General features: G+C 48.5%; 1 protein-coding gene across 3 annotated transcripts in view; it reads left to right on the top strand.

Annotated features, from left to right (window-relative positions):
- Positions 1-24,050, top strand: part of THOC2 (THO complex subunit 2) — a 479,267-nt gene that overhangs the window by 211,543 nt on the left and 243,674 nt on the right. For all 3 annotated transcript variants that reach the window (XR_010183065.1, XM_063937241.1, XM_063937242.1), the window contains exons 13-15: positions 5,955-5,990; positions 6,230-6,360; positions 18,341-18,442. Coding sequence is in view for 2 of the 3 variants with exons in the window: in XM_063937241.1 (XP_063793311.1) it covers positions 5,955-5,990; positions 6,230-6,360; positions 18,341-18,442 (269 nt within the window). In the remaining variant the exon portion in view is untranslated. The remainder of the gene's footprint in view (positions 1-5,954; positions 5,991-6,229; positions 6,361-18,340; positions 18,443-24,050) is intronic.

The following is a 24,050-nucleotide window of genomic DNA, read 5'->3' as shown; positions in this document are numbered from 1 at the left end:
TGTAGGTGGTTTGGTATACATTAGCAATTTCTTTATTTCTCTATCGTCCTAGTGGATGCTGGGGTTCCTGAAAGGACCATGGGGAATAGCGGCTCCGCAGGAGACAGGGCACAAAAAGTAAAGCTTTTTCCGATCAGGTGGTGTGCACTGGCTCCTCCCCCTATGACCCTCCTCCAGACTCCAGTTAGATTTTTGTGCCCGGCCGAGAAGGGTGCAATCTAGGTGGCTCTCCTAAAGAGCTGCTTAGAGAAAGTTTAGCTAGGTTTTTTATTTTACAGTGATTCCTGCTGGCAACAGGATCACTGCAGCGAGGGACTGAGGGGAGAAGGAGTCAACTCACCTGCGTGCAGGATGGATTGGTTTCTTGGCTACTGGACATCAAGCTCCAGAGGGACGATCACAGGTACAGCCTGGATGGTCACCGGAGCCACGCCGCCGGCCCCCTTGCAGATGCTGAAATCAGAAGAGGTCCAGAATCGGCGGCTGAAGACTCCTGCAGTCTTCTAAAGGTAGCGCACAGCACTGCAGCTGTGCGCCATTTTCCTCTCAGCACACTTCACACGGCAGTCACTGAGGGTGCAGGGCGCTGGGAGGGGGGCGCCCTGGGAGGCAAATGAGTACCTATAAAGGCTAAAAATACCTCACATATAGCCCTAGAGGCTATATGGAGATATTTAACCCCTGCCTAATTTTTCTAAATAGCGGGAGACGAGCCCGCCGGAAAAGGGGCGGGGCCTATCTCCTCAGCACACGGCGCCATTTCCTCTCACAGCTCCGCTGGTCAGGACGGCTCCCAAGTCTCTCCCCTGCACTGCACTACAGAAACAGGGTAAAACAGAGAGGGGGGGGCACATTTATGGCGATATTTTGATATAACAAAGCAGCTATAAGGGAGCACTTATTATAAGGCTATCCCTGATATATATATAGCGCTTTTGGTGTGTGCTGGCAAACTCTCCCTCTGTCTCCCCAAAGGGCTAGTGGGTCCTGTCTTCGTTAGGAGCATTCCCTGTGTGTCTGCTGTGTGTCGGTACGTGTGTGTCGACATGTATGAGGACGATATTGGTGTGGAGGCGGAGCAATTGCCAAATATGAGGATGTCACCCCCTAGGGAGTCGACACCAGAATGGATGCCTTTATTTATGGAACTACGGGATAGTGTCAACACGCTAAAGCAGTCGTTTGACGACATGAGACGGCCGGACAATCAATTAGTGCCTGTCCAGGCGACTCAAACACCGTCAGGGGCTGTGAAACGCCCTTTGCCTCAGTCGGTCGACACAGACCCAGACACAGGCGATGACTCCAGTGGTGACTGTGACGAATCAACCGTATTTTCCAGTAGGGCCACACGTTATATGATTTTGGCAATGAAGGAGGCGTTACATTTAGCTGATACTACAGGTACCACTAAACAGGGTATTATGTGGGGTATGAAAAAACTACCTATAGTTTTTCCTGAATCAGAAGAACTAAATGACGTGTGTAATGAAGCGTGGGTTGCCCCTGATAAAAAGCTGATAATTTCAAAGAAATTATTGGCATTATACCCTTTCCCGCCAGAGGTTAGGGAGCGCTGGGAAACACCTCCTAGGGTGGACAAGGCGCTAACACGCTTATCTAAACAAGTGGCGTTACCCTCTCCTGAGACGGCCGCACTTAAAGATCCATCAGATAGGAGGATGGAAAATATCCAAAAAAGTATATACACACATGCAGGTGTTATACTACGACCAGCTGTAGCGACTGCCTGGATGGGCAGTGCGGGGGTAGTTTGGTCAGAATCCCTGATTGAAAATATTGATACCCTGGACAGGGACAATATTTTACTGTCGTTAGAACAAATAAAGGATGCATTTTTTTATATGCGTGATGCACAGAGGGATATATGCACACTGGCATCACGGGTAAGTGCTATGTCCATTTCGGCCAGAAGAGCTTTATGGACGCGACAGTGGACAGGCGATGCGGATTCAAAACGGCATATGGAAGTTTTGCCGTATAAAGGGGAGGAGTTATTTGGAGTCGGTCTATCAGATTTGGTGGCCACGGCTACAGCCGGGAAATCCACCTTTCTACCTCAAGTCACTCCCCAACAGAAAAAGGCACCGACTTTTCAACCGCAGCCCTTTCGTTCCTTTAAAAATAAGAGAGCAAAGGGCTATTCATATCTGCCACGAGGCAAAGGTCGAGGGAAGAGACAGCAACACGCAGCTCCTTCCCAGGATCAGAAGCCCTCCCCGGCTTCTACAAAAGCCTCAGCATGACGCTGGGGCTTCTCAAGCGGACTCGGGGACCGTGGGGGGTCGTCTCAAAAATTACAGCGCGCAGTGGGCTCACTCGCAAGTAGATCCCTGGATCCTGCAGATAATATCTCAGGGATACAGGTTGGAATTAGAGACAGGTCCACCTCGCCGTTTCCTGAAGTCTGCTTTACCAACGTCCCCCTCCGAAAGGGAGACGGTGTTGGAAGCCATTCACAAGCTGTACTCTCAGCAGGTGATAGTCAAGGTACCTCTTCTGCAACAAGGGAAGGGGTATTATTCCACTCTTTTTGTGGTACCGAAGCCGGATGGCTCGGTAAGGCCTATTCTAAATCTGAAGTCCTTGAACCTGTACATAAAGAAGTTCAAGTTCAAAATGGAGTCACTCAGAGCAGTGATAGCGAACCTGGAAGAGGGGGACTTTATGGTATCCTTGGACATCAAGGATGCGTATCTCCACGTTCCAATTTACCCCTCACACCAGGGGTACCTCAGGTTCGTTGTACAAAACTGTCACTATCAGTTTCAGACGCTGCCGTTCGGATTGTCCACGGCACCTCGGATCTTTACAAAGGTAATGGCCGAGATGATGATTCTTCTTCGAAGAAAAGGCGTATTAATTATCCCATACTTGGACGATCTCCTAATAAGGGCGAGGTCCAGAGAACAGCTAGAGATGGGATTAGCACTGTCTCAGGAAGTGCTAAAACAGCACGGGTGGATTCTGAATATTCCAAAATCCCAGTTAATGCCGACAACTCGTCTGCTGTTCCTAGGGATGATTCTGGACACGGTTCAGAAAAAGGTTTTTCTCCCGGAGGAAAAAGCCAAGGAGTTATCCGAGCTTGTCAGGAACCTCCTAAAACCAGGAAAGGTGTCTGTACATCAATGCACAAGAGTCCTGGGAAAAATGGTGGCTTCTTACGAAGCAATTCCATTCGGCAGATTCCACGCAAGAATTTTCCAAAGGGATCTGTTGAACAAATGGTCAGGGTCGCATCTTCAGATGCACCTGCGGATAACCCTGTCTCCAAGGACAAGGGTGTCTCTTCTGTGGTGGTTGCAGAGTGCTCATCTATTGGAGGGCCGCAGATTCGGCATACAGGATTGGATCCTGGTGACCACGGACGCCAGCCTGAGAGGCTGGGGAGCAGTCACACAAGGAAGAAACTTCCAGGGAGTATGGACGAGCCTGGAAACGTCTCTTCACATAAACATTCTGGAACTAAGAGCAATATACAATGCTCTAAGCCAGGCAGAACCTCTGCTTCAGGGAAAACCGGTGTTGATCCAGTCGGACAACATCACGGCAGTCGCCCATGTGAACAGACAGGGCGGCACAAGAAGCAGGAGTGCAATGGCAGAAGCTGCAAGGATTCTTCGCTGGGCAGAGAATCATGTGATAGCACTGTCAGCAGTGTTCATCCCGGGAGTGGACAACTGGGAAGCAGACTTCCTCAGCAGACACGATCTTCACCCGGGAGAGTGGGGACTTCATCCAGAAGTCTTCCACATGCTGGTAACCCGTTGGGAAAGACCAATGGTGGACATGATGGCGTCTCGCCTCAACAAAAAACTGGACAGGTATTGCGCCAGGTCAAGAGATCCGCAGGCAATAGCTGTGGACGCGCTGGTAACGCCTTGGGTGTACCAGTCGGTGTATGTGTTTCCTCCTCTGCCTCTCATACCAAAAGTATTGAGAATTATACGGCAAAGAGGCGTAAGAACGATACTAGTGGTTCCGGATTGGCCAAGAAGGACTTGGTACCCGGAACTTCAAGAGATGATCACGGAAGATCCGTGGCCTCTACCTCTAAGGAGGGACTTGCTTCAGCAGGGTCCCTGTCTGTTTCAAGACTTACCGCGGCTGCGTTTGACGGCATGGCGGTTGAACGCCGGATCCTAAAGGAAAAAGGCATGCCGGAAGAAGTCATTCCTACTTTGATTAAAGCAAGGAAGGAAGTAACCGTGCAACATTATCACCGAATTTGGCGAAAATATGTTGCGTGGTGCGAAGATCGGAGTGCTCCGACGGAGGAATTTCAACTGGGTCGATTCCTACATTTCCTGCAATCAGGATTGTCAATGGGTCTCAAATTGGGATCTATTAAGGTTCAAATTTCGGCCCTGTCGATTTTCTTTCAAAAAGAATTGGCTTCAGTCCCTGAAGTCCAGACCTTTGTTAAGGGAGTGCTGCATATACAGCCTCCTGTGGTGCCTCCAGTGGCACCGTGGGATCTCAATGTGGTTTTGGATTTCCTCAAATCTCATTGGTTTGAACCACTAAAAAAGGTGGATTTGAAATATCTCACATGGAAAGTGACCATGCTTCTAGCCCTGGCTTCTGCCAGGAGAGTGTCAGAATTGGCAGCTTTATCTTACAAAAGCCCATATCTGATTTTCCATTCGGACAGGGCAGAACTGCGGACTCGTCCGCATTTTCTCCCTAAGGTGGTGTCAGCATTTCATCTGAACCAGCCTATTGTAGTGCCTGCGGCTACAAGTGACTTGGAGGACTCCAAGTTACTGGACGTTGTCAGAGCATTAAAAATATATATTGCAAGGACAGCTGGAGTCAGAAAATCTGACTCGTTGTTTATATTGTATGCACCCAACAAGATGGGTGCTCCGGCGTCTAAGCAGACGATTGCTCGTTGGATCTGTAGCACAATCCAACTTGCACATTCTGTGGCAGGCCTGCCACAGCCTAAATCTGTAAAGGCCCACTCCACAAGGAAGGTGGGCTCATCTTGGGCGGCTGCCCGAGGGGTCTCGGCATTACAACTTTGCCGAGCAGCTACGTGGTCAGGGGGGAACACGTTTGTAAAATTTTACAAATTTGATACTCTGGCTAAGGAGGACCTGGAGTTCTCTCATTCGGTGCTGCAGAGTCATCCGCACTCTCCCGCCCGTTTGGGAGCTTTGGTATAATCCCCATGGTCCTTTCAGGAACCCCAGCATCCACTAGGACGATAGAGAAAATAAGATTTTACTTACCGATAAATCTATTTCTCGGAGTCCGTAGTGGATGCTGGGCGCCCATCCCAAGTGCGGATTATCTGCATAAATTGTACATAGTTATTGTTAACTAATTCGGGTTATTGTTGAAGGAAGCCATCTTTCAGAGGCTCCGCTGTTATCATACTGTTAACTGGGTTTAGATCACAAGTTGTACGGTGTGATTGGTGTGGCTGGTATGAGTCTTACCCGGGATTCAAAATCCTCCCTTATTGTGTACGCTCGTCCGGGCACAGTACCTAACTGGAGTCTGGAGGAGGGTCATAGGGGGAGGAGCCAGTGCACACCACCTGATCGGAAAAAGCTTTACTTTTTGTGCCCTGTCTCCTGCGGAGCCGCTATTCCCCATGGTCCTTTCAGGAACCCCAGCATCCACTACGGACTCCGAGAAATAGATTTATCGGTAAGTAAAATCTTATTTTCATTCTCTTTATTTCCCTTTGGAAACTGTAGGCAACAACAGACTTGTTCCAGATAATAAGCTCTCCTTTCCCCCATCCTCCTGTGAGCAATTCCTGTGCACATTTCTCAGTGTATAGATAATTATGAGGTTGTTTACTTAGTGGAAAATTGTATTATTGAAGTATTTTATCATGCATTTAGCTCACCTAGTTAAGGGAAACTGCAAACTGTGTAATTTGTTTTATTTGGTTCTTTTGTTATCTGTTTCAGTCTGATGCAAATAAACTTGAAGATAAAGATAAAATGGTAAGTAGTTTTGCTCAAAAACAAGCACAGAGAACTGCACCACATTAATGTCTGATTGTTTCCGAAAGAACCATAATATAATAAAGAGTCGCTTTTCAGTGAAAGCGTGATAGGGAATATTTATGAAACCATGACATACACTAACCAGTGGGATATATGCTTTATAGCATGCAAGTTATATGATGTATGTTGGAAATGTATGTGCCATGACTGAACTCTTCTTTCCTCTTTCTCCATAGGAGGTGTTGGTCAGTTGCTTGTTAAGCATTACAGACCAGGTTTTACTTCCCTCATTGAGCTTAATTGACTGTAATGCGTGTATGTCTGAGGAGCTTTGGGGAATGATCAAAACCTTTCCATACCAATACAGGTAAGCTTCGGGAAAAAAGATGAGTGTTTTACACTTAAAATGGCATCAGTTAGCATTTAGATGAGATGGTTTTCTGTGCTGAATAAATATATCTTCTTGAGCTCATGTTTTAATTATATTTTGGACTTTGTTTTTTTGTTGTGTGTTTTTTTTTTTGTCATAAGTCTCAACTCCCTCCCTTTTTTCCAGTAATGCATTATATGTAATGACATTAATTATAGGACATAGATTGATAGAGAAAACCCTTACCACTTGCGTTTTGGGTTAGAGTCCGTTAGACAGTTGGGTGTGGTACAGTAAGTCTCATGCCCACTATATTTTCTCTAACGTCCTAAAGGATGCTGGGGACTCCGTAAGGACCATGGGGATAAACGGGCTCCTCAGGAGACATGGGCACTTTAAGAAAGACTTTGGCTCTGGGTGTGCACTGGCTCCTCCCTCTATGCCCCTCCTCCAGACCTCAGTTTGATACTGTGCCCAGTGGAGACTGGGTGCTTTCAGGGAGCTCTCCTGAGTTTCCTGTCAGAAAGTATTTTAGTTAGGTTTTTTATTTTCAGTCAGAAAGTATTTTAGTTGGGTTTTTTATTTTCAGGGAGCCTGCTGGCAACAGACTCCCTGCATCGAGGGACTGAGGAGAGCGAAACAGACCTACTTCTCTGAGTTTCAAGGCTCTGTTTCTTAGGCTACTGGACACCATTAGCTCCAGAGGGTTTGGTACGCAGGTCTCACCCTCTCCGTCCGTCCCAGAGCCGCACCGCCGTCCTCCTCGCAGAGCCGGAAGATAGAAGCCGGGTGAGTATGAGAAGAAAAGAAGACTTCAGAGGCGGCAGAAGACATCTTGATCTTCATAGAGGTAACGCACAGCAGTGAAGCTGTGCGCCATTGCTCCCATTCACCTCACACACATCTGTCACTGTAAGGGTGCAGGGCGCAGGGGGGGCACCCTGGGCAGCAATATAAACCTCTCCTGTGGCAAAAGTACATATATACATGTACAGCTGGGCACTGTACATGTATATAAAGAGCCCCTGCCATGTTTTTAAGAATTTTGAGCGGGACAGAAGCCCGCCGCCGAGGGGGCGGGGCTTCTCCCTCAGCACTCACCAGCGCCATTTTCTCCACAGCACAGCGCTGAGAGGAAGCTCCCCGGACTCTCCCCTGCTTACTCACGGTGACAGAGGGTTTTCAAGAGGGGGGGGGGGCACATAATTGGCGCATATGCATACATAAAGGCGCTACTGGGTAAACATTCTGTGTTTTTCCTGGGTCATATAGCGCTGGGGTGTGTGCTGGCATACTCTCTCTCTGTCTCTCCAAAGGGCCTGGTGGGGAACCTGTCTTCAGAAAAGAGCTTCCCTGTGTGTGTGTGGTGTGTCGGTACGCGTGTGTCGACATGTCTGAGGTTGAAGGCTCACCTAAGGAGGAGGGGGAGTGTATGAATGTAAGGTCTCCGTCGGCAGCGCCGACACCTGACTGGATGGATATGTGGAATGTCTTAAGTGCTAATGTAAATTTATTGCACAAAAGATTAGACAAAGCTGAGGCTGGGGAACAGTCAGGGAGTCAAACCATGTCTGTCCCAATGTCTCCGGGACCTTCGGGGTCTCAGAAGCGCACACTATCCCAAATAGTTGACACAGATACCGACACGGATTCAGACTCCAGTGTCGACTACGATGATGCAAAATTGCAGCCAAAAGTGGCTAAATGTATTCGATATATGATTATTGCAATAAAAGATGTTTTGCATATCACAGAGGAACCCCCTGTCCCTGACACGAGGGTTCACATGTATAAAGGAAAGAAGCCTGAGGTCACCTTTCCATCCTCACATGAGCTGAACGAATTATGCGAAAAAGCTTGGGAAACTCCAGACAAAAAAACTGCAGATTCCCAAAAGGATTCTTATGGCGTATCCTTTCCCGCCAAAGGACAGAATACGGTGGGAATCCTCCCCTAGGGTAGACGAAGCATTGACACGCTTATAAAAAAAGATAGTGCTGCCATCCCAAGATACGGCTACCCTCAAGGATCCTGCTGACCGCAAGCGGGAGGTTACCTTGAAGTCCATTTACACACATTCTGGTACGATACTCAGACCGGCAATTGCGTCGGCCTGGGTTTGTAGTGCTGTAGCAGCATGGACAGATTCCTTATCAGCGGAAATTGAGACCCTAGATAAGGATACCATTTTAATGACCCTAGGGCATATAAAAGATGCTGTCTTGTATATGAGGGATGCTCAAAGAGACATTAGTTTACTGGGTTCCAGAATAAATGCTATGTCTATTTCTGCTAGGAGAGTCTTATGGACTCGACAGTGGACAGGCGATGCCGACTCAAAGAGGCATATGGAGTTTTTACCTTACAAGGGTGAGGAATTATTTGGAGAAGGCCTCTCGGACCTCGTCTCCACAGCTACGGCAGGTAAATCGAATTTTTTGCCTTATGTTCTCTCACAACCTAAGAAAGCGCCTCATTATCAAATGCAGTCCTTTCGTTCAAATAAAAGCAAAAGAGTACGTGGATCGTCCTTTCTTGCCAGAGGTAAGTTCAGAGGGAAAAAGCTGCACAACACAGCTAGTTCCCAGGAACAGAAGTCCTCCCCGGCCTCTGCAAAATCCACCGCATGACGCTGGGGCTCCCCTGAGGGAGTCCGCTCCAGTGGGGGCACGTCTTCGACTTTTCAGCCACATCTGGGTTCACTCACAGGTGGATCCCTGGGCAATAGAATTGTTTCTCAGGGATACAAGCTGGAATTCGAAGAGGTGCCCCCTCGGCGATTTTTCAAATCGGTGCTACCGACTTCTCCCCTAGAAAGGGAGATAGTGTTACATGCGATTCACAAATTGTGTCTTCAACAAGTGGTAGTCGAGGTTCCCCTGCTTCAAAGAGGGAAGGGATACTACTCAACTCTGTTTGTGGTCCCGAAACCGGACGGTTCGGTCAGACCCATTTTGAATTTAAAATCCCTGAACCTTTACTTAAAACGGTTCAAGTTCAAAATGGAATCGCTCAGAGCGGTCATAGTCAGCCTGGAAGGGGGAGATTTTATGGTATCTCTGGACATAAAGGATGCATACCTGCATGTTCCCATATATCCTCCTCATCAGGCATACCTGAGATTTGCGGTACAGGATTGTCATTACCAATTTCAGACGTTGCCGTTTGGGCTTTCCACGGCCCCGAGGATTTTCACCAAGGTAATGGCGGAAATGATGGTGCTCCTGCGCAAGCAGGGTGTCACAATTATCCCATACTGGGACGATCTCCTCATAAAAGCGAGATCACGGGAGAAGTTGCTGAACAGCGTATCACTTTCACTGAAGGTGTTTCAGCAACACGGCTGGATTCTCAATATTCCAAAGTCGCAGCTGAATCCTACGTCTCGTTTGACCTTCTTGGGCATGATTCTGGACACAGACCAGAAAAGGGTTTTTCTTCCGACAGAAAAAGCTCAAGAACTCATGACTCTGGTCAAGAGCTTATTGAAGCCAAAACAGGTGTCAGTGCATCACTGCACTCGAGTCCTGGGAAAGATGGTGGCATCATACGAAGCCATTCCCTTCGGCAGGTTCCATGCGATGACTTTCCAGTGGGACCTACTGGACAAGTGGTCCGGGTCACATCTACAAATTCATCAGCGGATCACCCTGTACCCCAGGGCCAGGGTATCTCTCCTGTGGTGGCTGCAGAGTGCTCACCTCCTAGAGGGCCGCAGGTTCGGCATTCAGGACTGGATCCTGGTGACCACGGACGCGAGCCTCCGAGGTTGGGGAGTAGTCACACAGGGAAGAAATTTCCAAGGTCTTTGGTCAAGTCAAGAGACTTGTCTCCACATCAACATCCTGGAACTAAGGGCCATATTCAACGCCCTACGTCAAGCGGAGGAATTACTTCGCGACCAACCAGTTCTGATCCAGTCAGACAACGTCACCACAGTAGCTCATGTAAACCGCCAAGGCGGCACAAGGAGCAGAGTGGCGATTGCGGAAGCCACCAGAATTCTTCGCTGGGCGGTTTGTAAGCGCACCGTCAGCAGTGTTTATTCCGGGAGTGGACAACTGGGAAGCAGACTTCCTCAGCAGACACGACCTACATCCGGGAGAGTGGGGACTTCATCAGGAAGTCTTCGAGCAGATTGCCAGTCAGTGAGGGCTGCCCCAAATAGACATGATGGTGTCCCGTCTCAACAAAAAGCTACAAAGGTATTGCGCCAGGTCAAGAGACCCTCAGGCGGTAGCTGTGGACGCCCTAGTGACACCGTGGGTGTTCCGGGCGGTCTATGTATTTCCTCCTCTTCCTCTCATACCCAAGGTGTTGAGAATAATAAGAAAAAGAGGAGTGAGAACAATCCTCATTGTTCCAGATTGGCCACGAAGGACCTGGTATCCGGACCTGCAGGAGATGCTCACAGAAGATCCGTGGCCTCTTCCTCTAAGACAGGACCTGTTGCAACAGGGTCCCTGTCTGTTCCAAGACTTACCGCGGCTGCGTTTGACGGCATGGCGTTGAACGCCGGATCCTAGCGGAAAAGGTTTTCCGGATGAGGTCATTCCTACACTAATAAAGGCTAGGAAGGACGTGACATCAAAACATTATCACCGAATATGGCGAAAATATGTTTCTTGGTGTGAGGCCAGGAATGCTCCTATGGAAGAATTCCATCTGGGCCGTTTTCTTCACTTCCTACAAACTGGAGTGAATTTGGGCCTAAAATTAGGATCTATTAAGGTTCAGATTTCGGCCTTATCCATTTTCTTTCAAAAGGAATTGGCCTCTCTCCCAGAAGTACAGACGTTTGTGAAGGGAGTACTGCATATTCAGCCTCCTTTTGTACCTCCGGTGGCGTCTTGGGACCTTAACGTGGTGTTAAGTTTCATTAAGTCACATTGGTTTGAACCACTTAAAACTGTGGAGTTGAAATATCTCACTTGGAAAGTGATCATGTTGTTAGCCTTGGCTTCGGCTCGGCGAGTTTCTGAATTAGCGGCTTTATCACATAAAAGCCCCTATCTGGTTTTCCATATGGATAGGGCGGAATTGCGGACCCGTCCTCAATTCCTACCTAAATTGGTCTCATCTTTTCATATGAACCAACCTGTTGTCGTGCCTGTGGCTACGCGTGACTTGGAGGATTCCGAGTCCCTTGATGTGGTCAGGGCTTTGAAAATTTACGTGGCCAGAACGGCTAGAGTCAGGAAGAAAGAAGCACTGTTTGTCCTGTATGCAGCCAACAAGGTTGGCGCTCCAGCTTCAAAGCAGGCTATTGCTCGCTGGATCTGTAACACGATTCAGCAGGCGCATTCTACGGCAGGATTGCCATTACTAAAATCGGTTAAGGCCTATTCCACTAGGAAGGTGGGCTCTTCTTGGGCGGCTGCCCGAGGGGTCTCGGCACTACAGCTGTGCAGAGCTGCTACTTGGTCGGGGTCAAACACCTTTGCAAAGTTCTATAAGTTTGATACCCTGGCTGAGGAGGACCTCCTGTTTGCTCAATCGGTGCTGCAGAGTCATCCGCACTCTCCCGCCCGTTTGGGTGCTTTGGTATAATCCCCATGGTCCTTACGGAGTCCCCAGCATCCTCTAGGACGTTAGAGAAAATAAGATTTTAAACCTACCGGTAAATCTTTTTCTCGTAGTCCGTAGAGGATGCTGGGCGCCCGTCCCAAGTGCGGACTATTTCTGCAAGACTTGTATATAGTTGTTGCTTACATAAGGGTTATGTTATAGTTTCATCGGTTTTGGACCGATGCTATGTTGTTTTTTCATACTGTTAATTAGATAGTACATCACAAGTTATACGGTGTGATTGGTGTGGCTGGTATGAATATTGCCCTTGGATTAACTAAAATCCTTTCCTAGTATTGTCAGTCTCCTCTGGGCACAGTTTCTCTAACTGAGGTCTGGAGGAGGGGCATAGAGGGAGGAGCCAGTGCACACCCAGAGCCAATGTCTTTCTTAAAGTGCCCATTTCTCCTGCGGAGCCCGTCTATCCCCATGGTCCTTACGGAGTCCCCAGCATCCTCTACGGACTATGAGAAAAAGATTTTCTCTGACGTCCTAGTGGATGCTGGGGACTCCGTCAGGACCATGGGGAATAGCGGCTCCGCAGGAGACAGGGCACAAAATTTAAAAGTTTGACCACTAGGTGGTGTGTACTGGCTCCTCCCCCTATGACCCTCCTCCAAGCCTCAGTTAGGTTTTTGTGCCCGTCCGAGCAGGGTGCAATCTAGGTGGCTCTCATAAAGAGCTGCTTAGAGTAAAAGTTTTGATAGTTTTATTATTTTCAGTGAGTCCTGCTGGCAACAGGCTCACTGCAACGAGGGACCTAGGGGAGAAGAAGTGAACTCACCTGCGTGCAGGATGGATTTGCTTCTTAGGCTACTGGACACTAGCTCCAGAGGGACGATCACAGGTACAGCCTGGATGGGTCACCGGAGCCGCGCCGCCGACCCCCTTGCAGATGCCGAAGTAAGAAGAGGTCCAGAAACCGGCGGCTGAAGGCTTTTCAGTCTTCATGAGGTAGCGCACAGCACTGCAGCTGTGCGCCATTGCGCTCAGGCACACTTCACACCGGCGGTCACTGAGGGTGCAGGGCGCTGGGGGGGGCGCCCTGGGCAGCAATGTTAATACCTTTCTGGCTAAAAAGAATACATCACATATAGTCCATGAGGCTATATGGATGTATTTCACCCCTGCCAGGTCTCAGAAAAACCGGGAGAAGAGCCCGCCGGAATAGGGGGCGGGGCCTATCTCCTCAGCACACAGCGCCATTTTCCTACACAGCTCCGCTGCTAGGAAGGCTCCCAGGCTCTCCCCTGCACTGCACTACAGAAACAGGGTAAAAAACAGAGAGGGGGGGCATTTTTTGGCGATATTATATATATTTAAGCAGCTATAAGGAAACAACACTTATATAAGGTTGTTCCTATATAATTATAGCGCTTTGGTGTGTGCTGGCAAACTCTCCCTCTGTCTCCCCAAAGGGCTAGTGGGGTCCTGTCTTCTATCAGAGCATTCCCTGTGTGTCTGCTGTGTGTCGGTACGTGTGTGTCGACATGTATGAGGACGATGTTGGTGTGGAGGCGGAGCAATTGCCGGTAATGGTGATGTCACCCCCTAGGGAGTCGACACCGGAATGGATGGCTTTGTTTATGGAATTACGTGATAATGTCAGCACGCTGCAAAAGTCGGTTGACGACATGAGACGACCGGCAAACCAGTTAGTACCTGTACAGGCGTCTCAAACACCGTCAGGGGCTGTAAAACGCCCTTTGCCTCAGTCGGTCGACACAGACCCAGACACGGACACCGAATCTAGTGTCGACGGTGAAGAAACGAACGGATTTTCCAGTAGGGCCACACGTTATATGATCACGGCAATGAAGGAGGCTTTGCATATCTCTGATACTGCAAGTACCACAAAAAGGGGTATTATGTGGGGTCTGAAAAAACTACCTGTAGTTTTTCCTGAATCAGAGGAATTGAATGACGTGTGTGATGAAGCGTGGGTTACCCCTGATAAAAAACTGCTAATTTCAAAGAAGTTATTGGCGTTATACCCTTTCCCGCCAGAGGTTAGGGCGCGCTGGGAAACACCCCCTAGGGTGGACAAGGCGCTCACACGTTTATCCAAACAAGTGGCGTTACCGTCTCCTGATACGGCCGCCCTCAAGGATCCAGCTGATAGGAGGCTGGAAAATACTCTAAAAAGTATATACACACATACTGGTGTTATACTGCGACCAGCAATCGCCTCAGCCTGGATGTGCAGTGCTGGGGTGGCTTGGTCGGATTCCCTGACTGAAAATATTGATACCCTGGATAGGGACAGTATTTTATTGACTATAGAGCAATTAAAGGATGCATTCCTTTATATGCGAGATGCACAGAGGGATATCTGCACTCTGGCATCAAGAGTAAGTGCGATGTCCATATCTGCCAGAAGATGTCTATGGACGCGACAGTGGTCAGGCGATGCGGATTCCAAACGGCATATGGAAGTATTGCCGTATAAAGGGGAGGAATTATTTGGGGTCGGTCTATCGGATTTGGTAGCCACGGCAACAGCCGGGAAGTCCACCTTTTTACCTCAAGTCCCCTCCCAGCAGAAAAAGACGCAGTCTTTTCAGCCGCAGTCCTTTCGTTCCTATAAGAACAAGCGAGCAAAAGGACATTCATATTTGCCCCGAGGCAAAGGAAAGGGTAAGAGACTGCAGCAAGCAGCCCCTTCCCAGGAGCAGAAGTCCTCCCCGGCTTCTGCAAAGGCCTCAGCATGACGCTGGGACCTTACAAGCGGACTCAGGGGCGGTGGGGGGTCGCCTCAAGAATTTCTGCGCACAGTGGGCACACTCGCAGGTGGACCCCTGGATCCTGCAGGTAGTATCTCAGGGTTACAGGTTGGAATTCGAGAAGTCTCCCCCTCGCCGGTTCCTAAAATCTGCTTTGCCAACGTCTCCCTCAGACAGGGCGACGGTATTGGAAGCCATTCACAAGCTGTATTCTCAGCAGGTGATAATCAAGGTACCCCTTCTACAACAGGGAAAGGGGTATTACTCCACGCTATTTGTGGTACCGAAGCCGGACGGCTCGGTAAGACCTATTCTAAATCTGAAATCTCTGAACCTGTACATACAAAAATTCAAGTTCAAGATGGAGTCACTCAGAGCAGTGATAGCGAATCTGGAAAAAGGGGATTTTATGGTGTCCTTGGACATCAAGGATGCTTACCTTCATGTCCCAATTTGCCCTTCACACCAAGGGTACCTCAGGTTCGTGGTACAAAACTGTCATTATCAGTTTCAGACGCTGCCGTTTGGATTGTCCACGGCACCCAGGGTCTTTACCAAGGTAATGGCCGAAATGATGATCCTTCTTCTAAGAGAAGGCGTATTAATTATCCCTTACTTGGACGATCTCCTGATAAGGGCAAGATCCAGAGAACAGCTGGAGGTCGGAGTAGCACTAACTCAAGCAGTGCTCCAACAGCACGGGTGGATTCTGAATTTTCCAAAATCCCAACTGATCCCGACGACACGTCTGCTGTTCCTAGGGATGATTCTGGACACTGTTCAGAAAAAGGTATTTCTTCCGGAGGAGAAAGCCAGGGAGTTATCCGAACTCGTCAGGAACCTCCTAAAACCAGGGACAGTGTCTGTGCATCAATGCACAAGAGTCCTGGGAAAAATGGTGGCTTCTTACGAAGCGATTCCATTCGGCAGATTCCATGCACGAATTTTTCAGTGGGATCTGCTAGACAAATGGTCCGGATCGCATCTGCAGATGCATCAGCGGATTAAATTGTCGACAAGGACAAGGGTCTCTCTGCTATGGTGGTTGCAGAGTGCTCATCTGTTAGAGGGCCGCAGATTCGGCATACAGAACTGGGTCCTAGTGACCACGGATGCCAGCCTGAGAGGCTGGGGAGCGGTCACACAAGGAAGAAACTTCCAGGGCTTGTGGTCAAGCCTGGAAACGTCTCTTCACATAAATATACTGGAACTAAGAGCAATCTACAATGCTCTAAGCCTGGCAAAACCTCTGCTTCAGGGTCAGCCGGTGTTGATCCAGTCGGACAACATCACGGCAGTCGCCCACGTAAACAGACAGGGCGGCACAAGAAGCAGGAGGGCAATGGCAGAAGCTGCAAGGATTCTTCGCTGGGCTGAAAATCATGTGATAGCACTGTCAGCAGTGTTCACCACATGATTGTAGTCCATTGGGAAAGACCAATGGTGGACATGATGGCGTCCCGCCTCAACAAAAAACTGGACAGGTATTGCGCCAGGTCAAGAGACCCTCAGGCAATAGCTGTGGACGCTCTGGTAACACCATGGGTGTACCAGTCAGTGTATGTGTTCCCTCCTCTGCCTCTCATACCCAAGGTACTGAGAATTATACGGCAAAGGGGAGTAAGAACGATACTAGTGGCTCCGGACTGGCCAAGAAAGACTTGGTACCCGGAACTTCAGGAGATGCTCACGGAAGATCCGTGGCCTCTACCTCTAAGAAGGGATCTGCTTCAGCAGAGACCGTGTCTATTCCAAGACTTACCGCGGCTGCGTTTGACGGCATGGCGGTTGAACGCCGGATCCTAAGGGAAAAAGGCATTCCGGAAGAGGTCATCCCTACCCTGGTCAAAGCCAGGAAGGAGGTGACTGCACAACATTATCACCGCATTTGGAGAAAATATGTTGCATGGTGTGAGGCCTACATTTCCTGCAAACAGGATTATCTATGGGCCTCAAATTAGGGTCCATTAAGGTTCAAATTTCGGCCCTGTCGATTTTCTTCCAGAAAGAATTGGCTTCAGTTCCTGAAGTCCAGACTTTTGTAAAAGGAGTACTACATATACAGCCCCCGGTTGTGCCCCCAGTGGCACCGTGGGATCTCAATGTAGTTTTGGATTTTCTCAAATCCCATTGGTTTGAGCCACTCAAATCGGTAGATTTGAAATATCTTACATGGAAAGTAACCATGCTACTGGCCCTGGCTTCAGCCAGGAGAGTGTCGGAATTGGCGGCTTTATCGTATAAAAGCCCATATCTGATTTTCCATTCGGACAGGGCAGAATTGAGGACGCGTCCTCATTTTCTGCCTAAGGTGGTATCAGCGTTTCACCTGAACCAGCCTATTGTGGTGCCTGCGGCTACTAGCGATTTGGAGGATTCCAAGTTGCTGGACGTTGTCAGAGCATTGAAAATATATATTTCAAGGACGGCTGGAGTCAGAAAATCTGACTCGCTGTTTATACTGTATGCACCCAACAAGCTGGGTGCTCCTGCTTCTAAGCAGACGATTGCTCGTTGGATTTGTAGCACAATTCAACTGGCACATTCTGTGGCAGGCCTGCCACAGCCTAAATCTGTCAATGCCCACTCCACAAGGAAGGTGGGCTCATCTTGGGCGGCTGCCCGAGGGGTCTCGGCATTCCAACTCTGCCGAGCAGCTACGTGGTCAGGGGAGAACACGTTTGTAAAATTCTACAAATTTGATACCCTGGCTAAGGAGGACCTGGAGTTCTCTCATTCGGTGCTGCAGAGTCATCCGCACTCTCCCGCCCGTTTGGGAGCTTTGGTATAATCCCCATGGTCCTGACGGAGTCCCCAGCATCCACTAGGACGTCAGAGAAAATAAGAATTTACTCACCGGTAATTCTATTTCTCGTAGTCCGTAGTGGATGCTGGGCGCCCATCCCAAGTGCGGATTGTCTGCAATACTTGTACATAGTTATTGTTACAAAAAAATCGGGTTGTTTATTGTTGTGAGCCATCTTTTCAGAGGCTCCTACGTTATCATACTGTTAACTGGGTTTCATATCACAAGTTGTACGGTGTGATTGGTGTGGCTGGTATGAGTCTTACCCGGGATTCAAAATCCTTCCTTATTGTGTACGCTCGTCCGGGCACAGTATCCTAACTGAGGCTTGGAGGAGGGTCATAGGGGGAGGAGCCAGTACACACCACCTAGTGGTCAAACTTTTAAATTTTGTGCCCTGTCTCCTGCGGAGCCGCTATTCCCCATGGTCCTGACAGAGTCCCCAGCATCCACTACGGACTACGAGAAATAGAATTACCGGTGAGTAAATTCTTATTTACCGGTAGGTTTAAAATCTTATTTTTGCTTTAATATGGGTGTGAACGCAACAAAGGCTTAATTGTACTCGGAGGTTATGCTGAGTTGTTGCATTATCGATTGAATTACTGGACACAACTACTCTCTTAATGTACAGTAGCTGATTTTTCTAGTGTTTGGTTCCTGTTATCACATAGTGAATGCTGTCATATTCAGTAAAGTTTAAACAGATAACATGATGTAGTGTACTTTTAATACTACATGTTTTATCATATCACAGTCCTATATTTGTACCATATGCGTTCATTTAGACACTTCGTTGTCCTCTCTGTTTTAAGAAGTACAAGCCGAGTCTAAGGTGGTTTGATAGTGCCACCACCCTAATACTCTATTTTATTAACAGGTATCGTCTGTATGGACAGTGGAAAAATGAAACTTATAACAATCACCCATTACTAGTTAAAGTTAAAGCACAAACCTTTGATAGAGCCAAATATATTATGAAGTAAGTATTGAAAATTAAGAAGCTCAGTCTGTTTGTTTTAGTAAAAGTTAATTATGAATATTTTTGTTTAAACAGAATGTCGCTTAATCTTAGCATTTGTCGAATTTACAAATGAAGGCAATCTGTACATCCCACCTCTGTTTACATGAGCAGTGCATGCATTCAGCTGGACTAGCCCTGCTGTATTACGTGCTAAAACTGAATAAAATGAGCACTGTGAGCCCTATTATGTGTGGGTCATAGGATCCTCCAAGATCATTTGCATGCTGTGATATTCCTGGTATCTTGAACTAGGAATATATTGACATTTTATTGGAGCAAAAAACATCTTTCTGTTTAAAGACACCTGCATCTGCTTGTATGCTGTCACTACCAGGTAAACACAAAACACTTACGGTTGTTGAGGTTAAACTGTTTTGAGGTTGAACCCAGTGGCTCGAAGCTCAAGCCCTCTGCCCACTACCAAGTTCAGCACTGGTCCATAGTGAAATGTCAGTGGGGAATTGTCCTACACCAACCAGTAAGTGTTGCAGCACTATTATCACATATACCCAAGAAGTAAATTTCAAGTGCTGGTGATGGAATCTGGTAGAGGAAGTGGTTCCAGGTGTCTGTGTGGTGGCAGCAACAAGTTACCCTCCTATGCCAAGTGGTAGAACTTCGTAACATACTATGTTATTGACTGTGAGAGGTACTCCCTATACCAGGGGTCATCTAAGGCAGGGTTTCCCAACCACAGTACTCAAGGCACACTAACAGTCCAAGTTTTAAGGATACCCATACTTGAACATAGGTGGCTTTAATAGTACATCAGTTATTTTCATTTAACCATCTGTGATCAGGCATAGCTATCATGAAAACCTGGACTGTTAGTTGACCTTGAGCACAGAGCTATTTCATCTTTTACGTAGGGATTTTTGCTTTTTATGTATATTTTTCTCTAGCATACATGGGGAAGAAACTGGAGACCTTGGGGTATAGAGTGAATAGTCTGGCCACCAAAGAGTCAAACTTGTTTGAAGAAGCAGCTGCAGCACAGGCTCTTCCTCCCCTACAGCCCCACCTCTGCCACAGCAGTCAAGTACTTTTTTTTTTTTGACTTAGTTTCGGCATTCCCTGCTATGGTTGTACATTTCTGATTCAGGGCTGCCTACTTCTCACCACAAATGCTCCGGGGTTGGGATGCTGTGACCTACCTCGCCTTCCATGGTCGTTGGACACCTCTAGAATCTCTCCACCTGATCAACCTCTTGGAGCTCAGGACAGTTTTACGGACTTTGTTATGTAAAACTGTTCCTTCATGGCAGAGCCGTAAAGGTACAGTCAGACAACGGGGCTGCAGTCACTTATATCAACCACCAAGGAGGCACCAGTTGCCATGAAGGAAGCTAGTTGCATTCTACAGTGGGCAGAGCATTATCTTTCTGCTCTATCAGGGGTTTACATTCCGGGAGTCCAAAACTGGGTAGCGGACCTTCTCAGCAGCCAGGATGTCCACGCAGGAGAATGTTCTCCCCAACCCGTGGTATTTCAGATGTTAGTGAACTGTTGGGGTTGTCCCGCCACTGTTACAAGCTTCCAGTGTATTGTTCCAGGACTCGAGATCCAGGGGCTCTTCTGGTGGATGCCCTCTCCATCCCGTGGATGGTTCCCTTTCATTTACCTCTTCCTTCCAATATCAATGTTCCCCCGGATTCGCAGCAAGGTGAAGCTGGCACAGTCATCATGGTCAAGCCTGGTCTGCCAATCTTCTTCATCTCTCATCTCCTCCTTGGCGTCTTCCTCTCAGGCCAGACCTTCTGTGGCAGGGCTTTTGCCTCCACTCGGACCTCACATGACTAGCTTTGACAGGGTTGCTATTAAAACAGCTTTTTTAAAAGCTAGGGGGTTTTGTGATTCGGTGGTTCCGTACCATGATCTTATGAGAATAGCGGGACTATTTGACTGGTGTTCCTCCCACCATGTCAGACCATCATCATTCTGCATTTCCTGGGTCTTGTCCTACTTGCAAGATGATTTGGATATGTACCATTTGTCTCTCCTCTCTGAAGACCCATGTATTAAGTCCTTTTTCAGAGTAGGATTGTGTTAGTGTGCTGCTACTTCACAACTTCTCTGCTACCTTGCGTACGGTGGAATAGTTTGTAGTCGTTGTAGTGTCCACAGAGACTCTATCCGGACTCTTCAGTCTTATTGGGTGAGCTCCTACAGCTGGAGGAATTAATCCAGGGGGCCCCCTTAAGTACCGGTGTTCACAACAAGCACTAAGGGAACAGCGAGGAGTTGCTGATGGTGAAACGCCTCTTGAGAGCTCTAGGAGTCTCGCCACAATAGCACTGGAGTTCCCCACGACTTCAATCAAGTCCAAGAATACTTACATCCCTAACAGATTGCCCACTTGCCGGCAGTGTAGACTTTTCTTCAAGGGTTCCGTCATCTTCGGCCACCTTTTACTTTCCCTGGTTGCTAAATGGGATTTGCTTCTAGTACTGAGGATACTATAGTCTCACCCCTTTGAGAGTGTAGACTCCGTGGATCTTCACTGGTTAACATGGAAGACCATCTTCCTGTTTATGATTGCCTTGGCTCGCCATGTGTCGTATTTGAGTGCCTCCTTAATCCCGTTTCCTCATTTACCATCTGGATCGGCAGTCCTTTGTACCAGACTGGGTTATCTTCCAAAGGTGGTGTACAATTTTCATATTAACATGGAGATTGTGGCTCCCTCTCTTTCGGACTCTGATACGCGTCTTTCTTGACTTCTCTTGAAGTGGTTCAGTCCCTCTGCATCTGCGTGGACAAAACTAGCGCTATTTGCGAGTCTGACTCTCTATTTGTCTTCTATGACGCCTACAATCATGGTTGGTCAGCTACCAAGCAATAGCTTAGAACATTAGAACTGCTTCGGCAGCATGGCTCTCACTGGCAATATCGCCCGTCGGGCATGCATGCATGGCTGACAGGTCATGTTGCTTACAACGCGCGGGAGCACGCATAGTCAGCGACATAGTGCATACACACTAGGCAATATCGTGAACAATGTTTTTGTATCGGCCACATCGTCCACTTTATCATCTAGTGTGTAGCCAGCATCAGTACTCTTGAGGACTGAGTTTAGGAACCACTGCTCTAATCTAACAGATGGGCTCATATTTTTAGGGGATATTCAATTGTTTGAAAAGTCAGTTGGGTGTCTATTTTTCTCTGACGTCCTAGTGGATGCTGGGTACTCCGTAAGGACCATGGGGAATAGACGGGCTCCGCAGGAGACTGGGCACTCTTAAAAGAAAGATTAGGTACTATATCTGGTGTGCACTGGCTCCTCCCTCTATGCCCCTCCTACAGACCTCAGTTAGAATCTGTGCCCGGCCAGAGCTTGGATGCACCTAGTGGGCTCTCCTGAGCTTACTAGAAAAGAAAGTATTTGTTAGGTTTTTTATTTTCAGTGAGATCTGCTGACAGCAGACTCACTGCTACAAGGGACTGAGGGGAGAGAAGCAAACCTACCTGCTTGCAGCTAGCTTGTGCTTCTAAGGCTACTGGACACCATTAGCTCCAGAGGGATCGAACACAGGGCCCGACCTCGATCGTCCGTTCCCGGAGCCGCGCCGCCGTCCCCCTTGCAGAGCCAGAAGACGGAAGAACCAGGAGAAAATCGGCGGCTGAAGACTCCGGTCTTCAATAAGGTAGCGCACAGCACTGCAGCTGTGCGCCATTGCTCCCACAGCACACCACACGCTCCGGTCACTGGTGGGTGCAGGGCGCTGCGGGGGGGGGGGGGGGGGGCGCCCTGGGCTGCAATATGTATACCTTTTTGGCAAATGTGCACATAATACAGTTAAAAACTGTATATGTGCCTAATCCCCCGCCATTAATATTATTAAAAAAGCGGGAGAAGCCCGCCGCGGAGGGGGCGGGGCTATCTCCCTCAGCACACCGGCCCCATTTTCTCTTCACAGCTCCGCTGGAAGGACGCTCCCCAGGCTCTCCCCTGCAGTATACACTACGAGAAGGGTAAAAAAGAGAGGGGGGGCACATAAATTTAGGCGCAAAAGGTGATATAAGCAGCTATTGGGGGAAAATTCACTTTGTGTTAGTGTAAATCCCTCTGTTATATAGCGCTCTGGTGTGTGCTGGCATACTCTCTCTCTGTCTCCCCAAAGGACTTTGTGGGGTCCTGTCCTCAGTCAGAGCATTCCCTGTGTGTGTGTGCGTGCGGTGTGTCGGTGCGGCTGTGTCGACATGTTTGATGAGGACGCTTACGTGGAGGCGGAGCAGGAGCCGATAAGTGTGATTTCGCCCCCTGCGGGGCCGACACCAGAGTGGATGGATATGTGGAAGGTATTAACCGACAGTGTCAACTCCTTGCATAAAAGGTTCGATGACGTAACAGCTTTGGGACAGCCGGCATCTCAGCCCGCGCCTGCCCAGGCGTCTCAGAGGCCATCAGGGGCTCAAAAACGCCCGCTACCTCAGATGGCAGACACAGATGTCGACACGGAGTCTGACTCCAGTGTAGACGAGGATGAGACAAATGTACAGTCCACAAGGGCCATCCGATGCATGATTACGGCAATGAAAAATGTGTTGCACATTTCTGACATTAACCCGGTTACCACAAAAAAGGGTATTATGTTTGGGGAGAAAAAGCAGCCAGTGACTTTTCCCCCATCTGATGAATTAAATGAATTGTGTGAAGAAGTGTGGTGTTCCCCAGATAAGAAATTAGTGATTTCTAAGAGGTTACTAATGGCGTACCCTTTCCCACCAACGGACAGGTTGCGTTGGGAAACATCCCCTAGGGTGGACAAGGCGCTCACACGCTTATCAAAAAAGGTGGCACTGCCGTCTCAGGATACGGCCGCCTTAAAGGAGCCTGCAGATAGAAAGCAGGAGGCTATCCTGAAGTCTGTGTATACACACTCAGGTACTATACTGAGACCTGCAATTGCTTCAGCATGGATGTGTAGTGCTGCAGCTGCTTGGTCTGATACCCTGTCAGATAACATTGATTCCCTTGACAGGGATACTATTTTGCTAACCATAGAGCATATTAAAGACGTCGTCTTATATATGAGGGATGCACAGAGGGACATTTGCCGGCTGGCATCTAGAATTAATGCAATGTCCATTTCTACCAGGAGAGTATTATGGACTCGGCAGTGGACAGGTGATGCTGATTCTAAAAGGCACATGGAAGTTTTGCCTTATAAGGGTGAGGAATTGTTTGGGGACGGTCTCTCGGACCTCGTATCCACAGCAACAGCTGGTAAGTCGACTTTTTTACCTCAGGTTCCCTCACAGCCTAAGAAAGCACCGTATTATCAAGTACAGTACTTTCGGCCTCAGAAAGGCAAGCGGGTCAGAGGCGCGTCCTTTCTGCCCAGAGGCAGGGGTAGAGGGAAAAAGCTGCACCAGACAGCCAGTTCCCAGGAACAAAAATCCTCCCCTGCTTCCACTAAGTCCACCGCATGACGCTGGGGCTCCACAGGTGGAGCCAGGTGTGGTGGGGGCGCGTCTCCGGAACTTCAGCGACCAGTGGGTTCGCTCACAGGTGGATCTCTAGGTTCTACAAGTGGTATCTCAGGGATACAAGCTGGAGTTCGAG

This window comes from Pseudophryne corroboree, chromosome 8 (genome assembly GCF_028390025.1).
Source record: "Pseudophryne corroboree isolate aPseCor3 chromosome 8, aPseCor3.hap2, whole genome shotgun sequence".
Classification (NCBI taxonomy): Eukaryota; Metazoa; Chordata; class Amphibia; order Anura; family Myobatrachidae; genus Pseudophryne; species Pseudophryne corroboree.
This window is presented reverse-complemented; position numbering and strand designations above follow the sequence as displayed.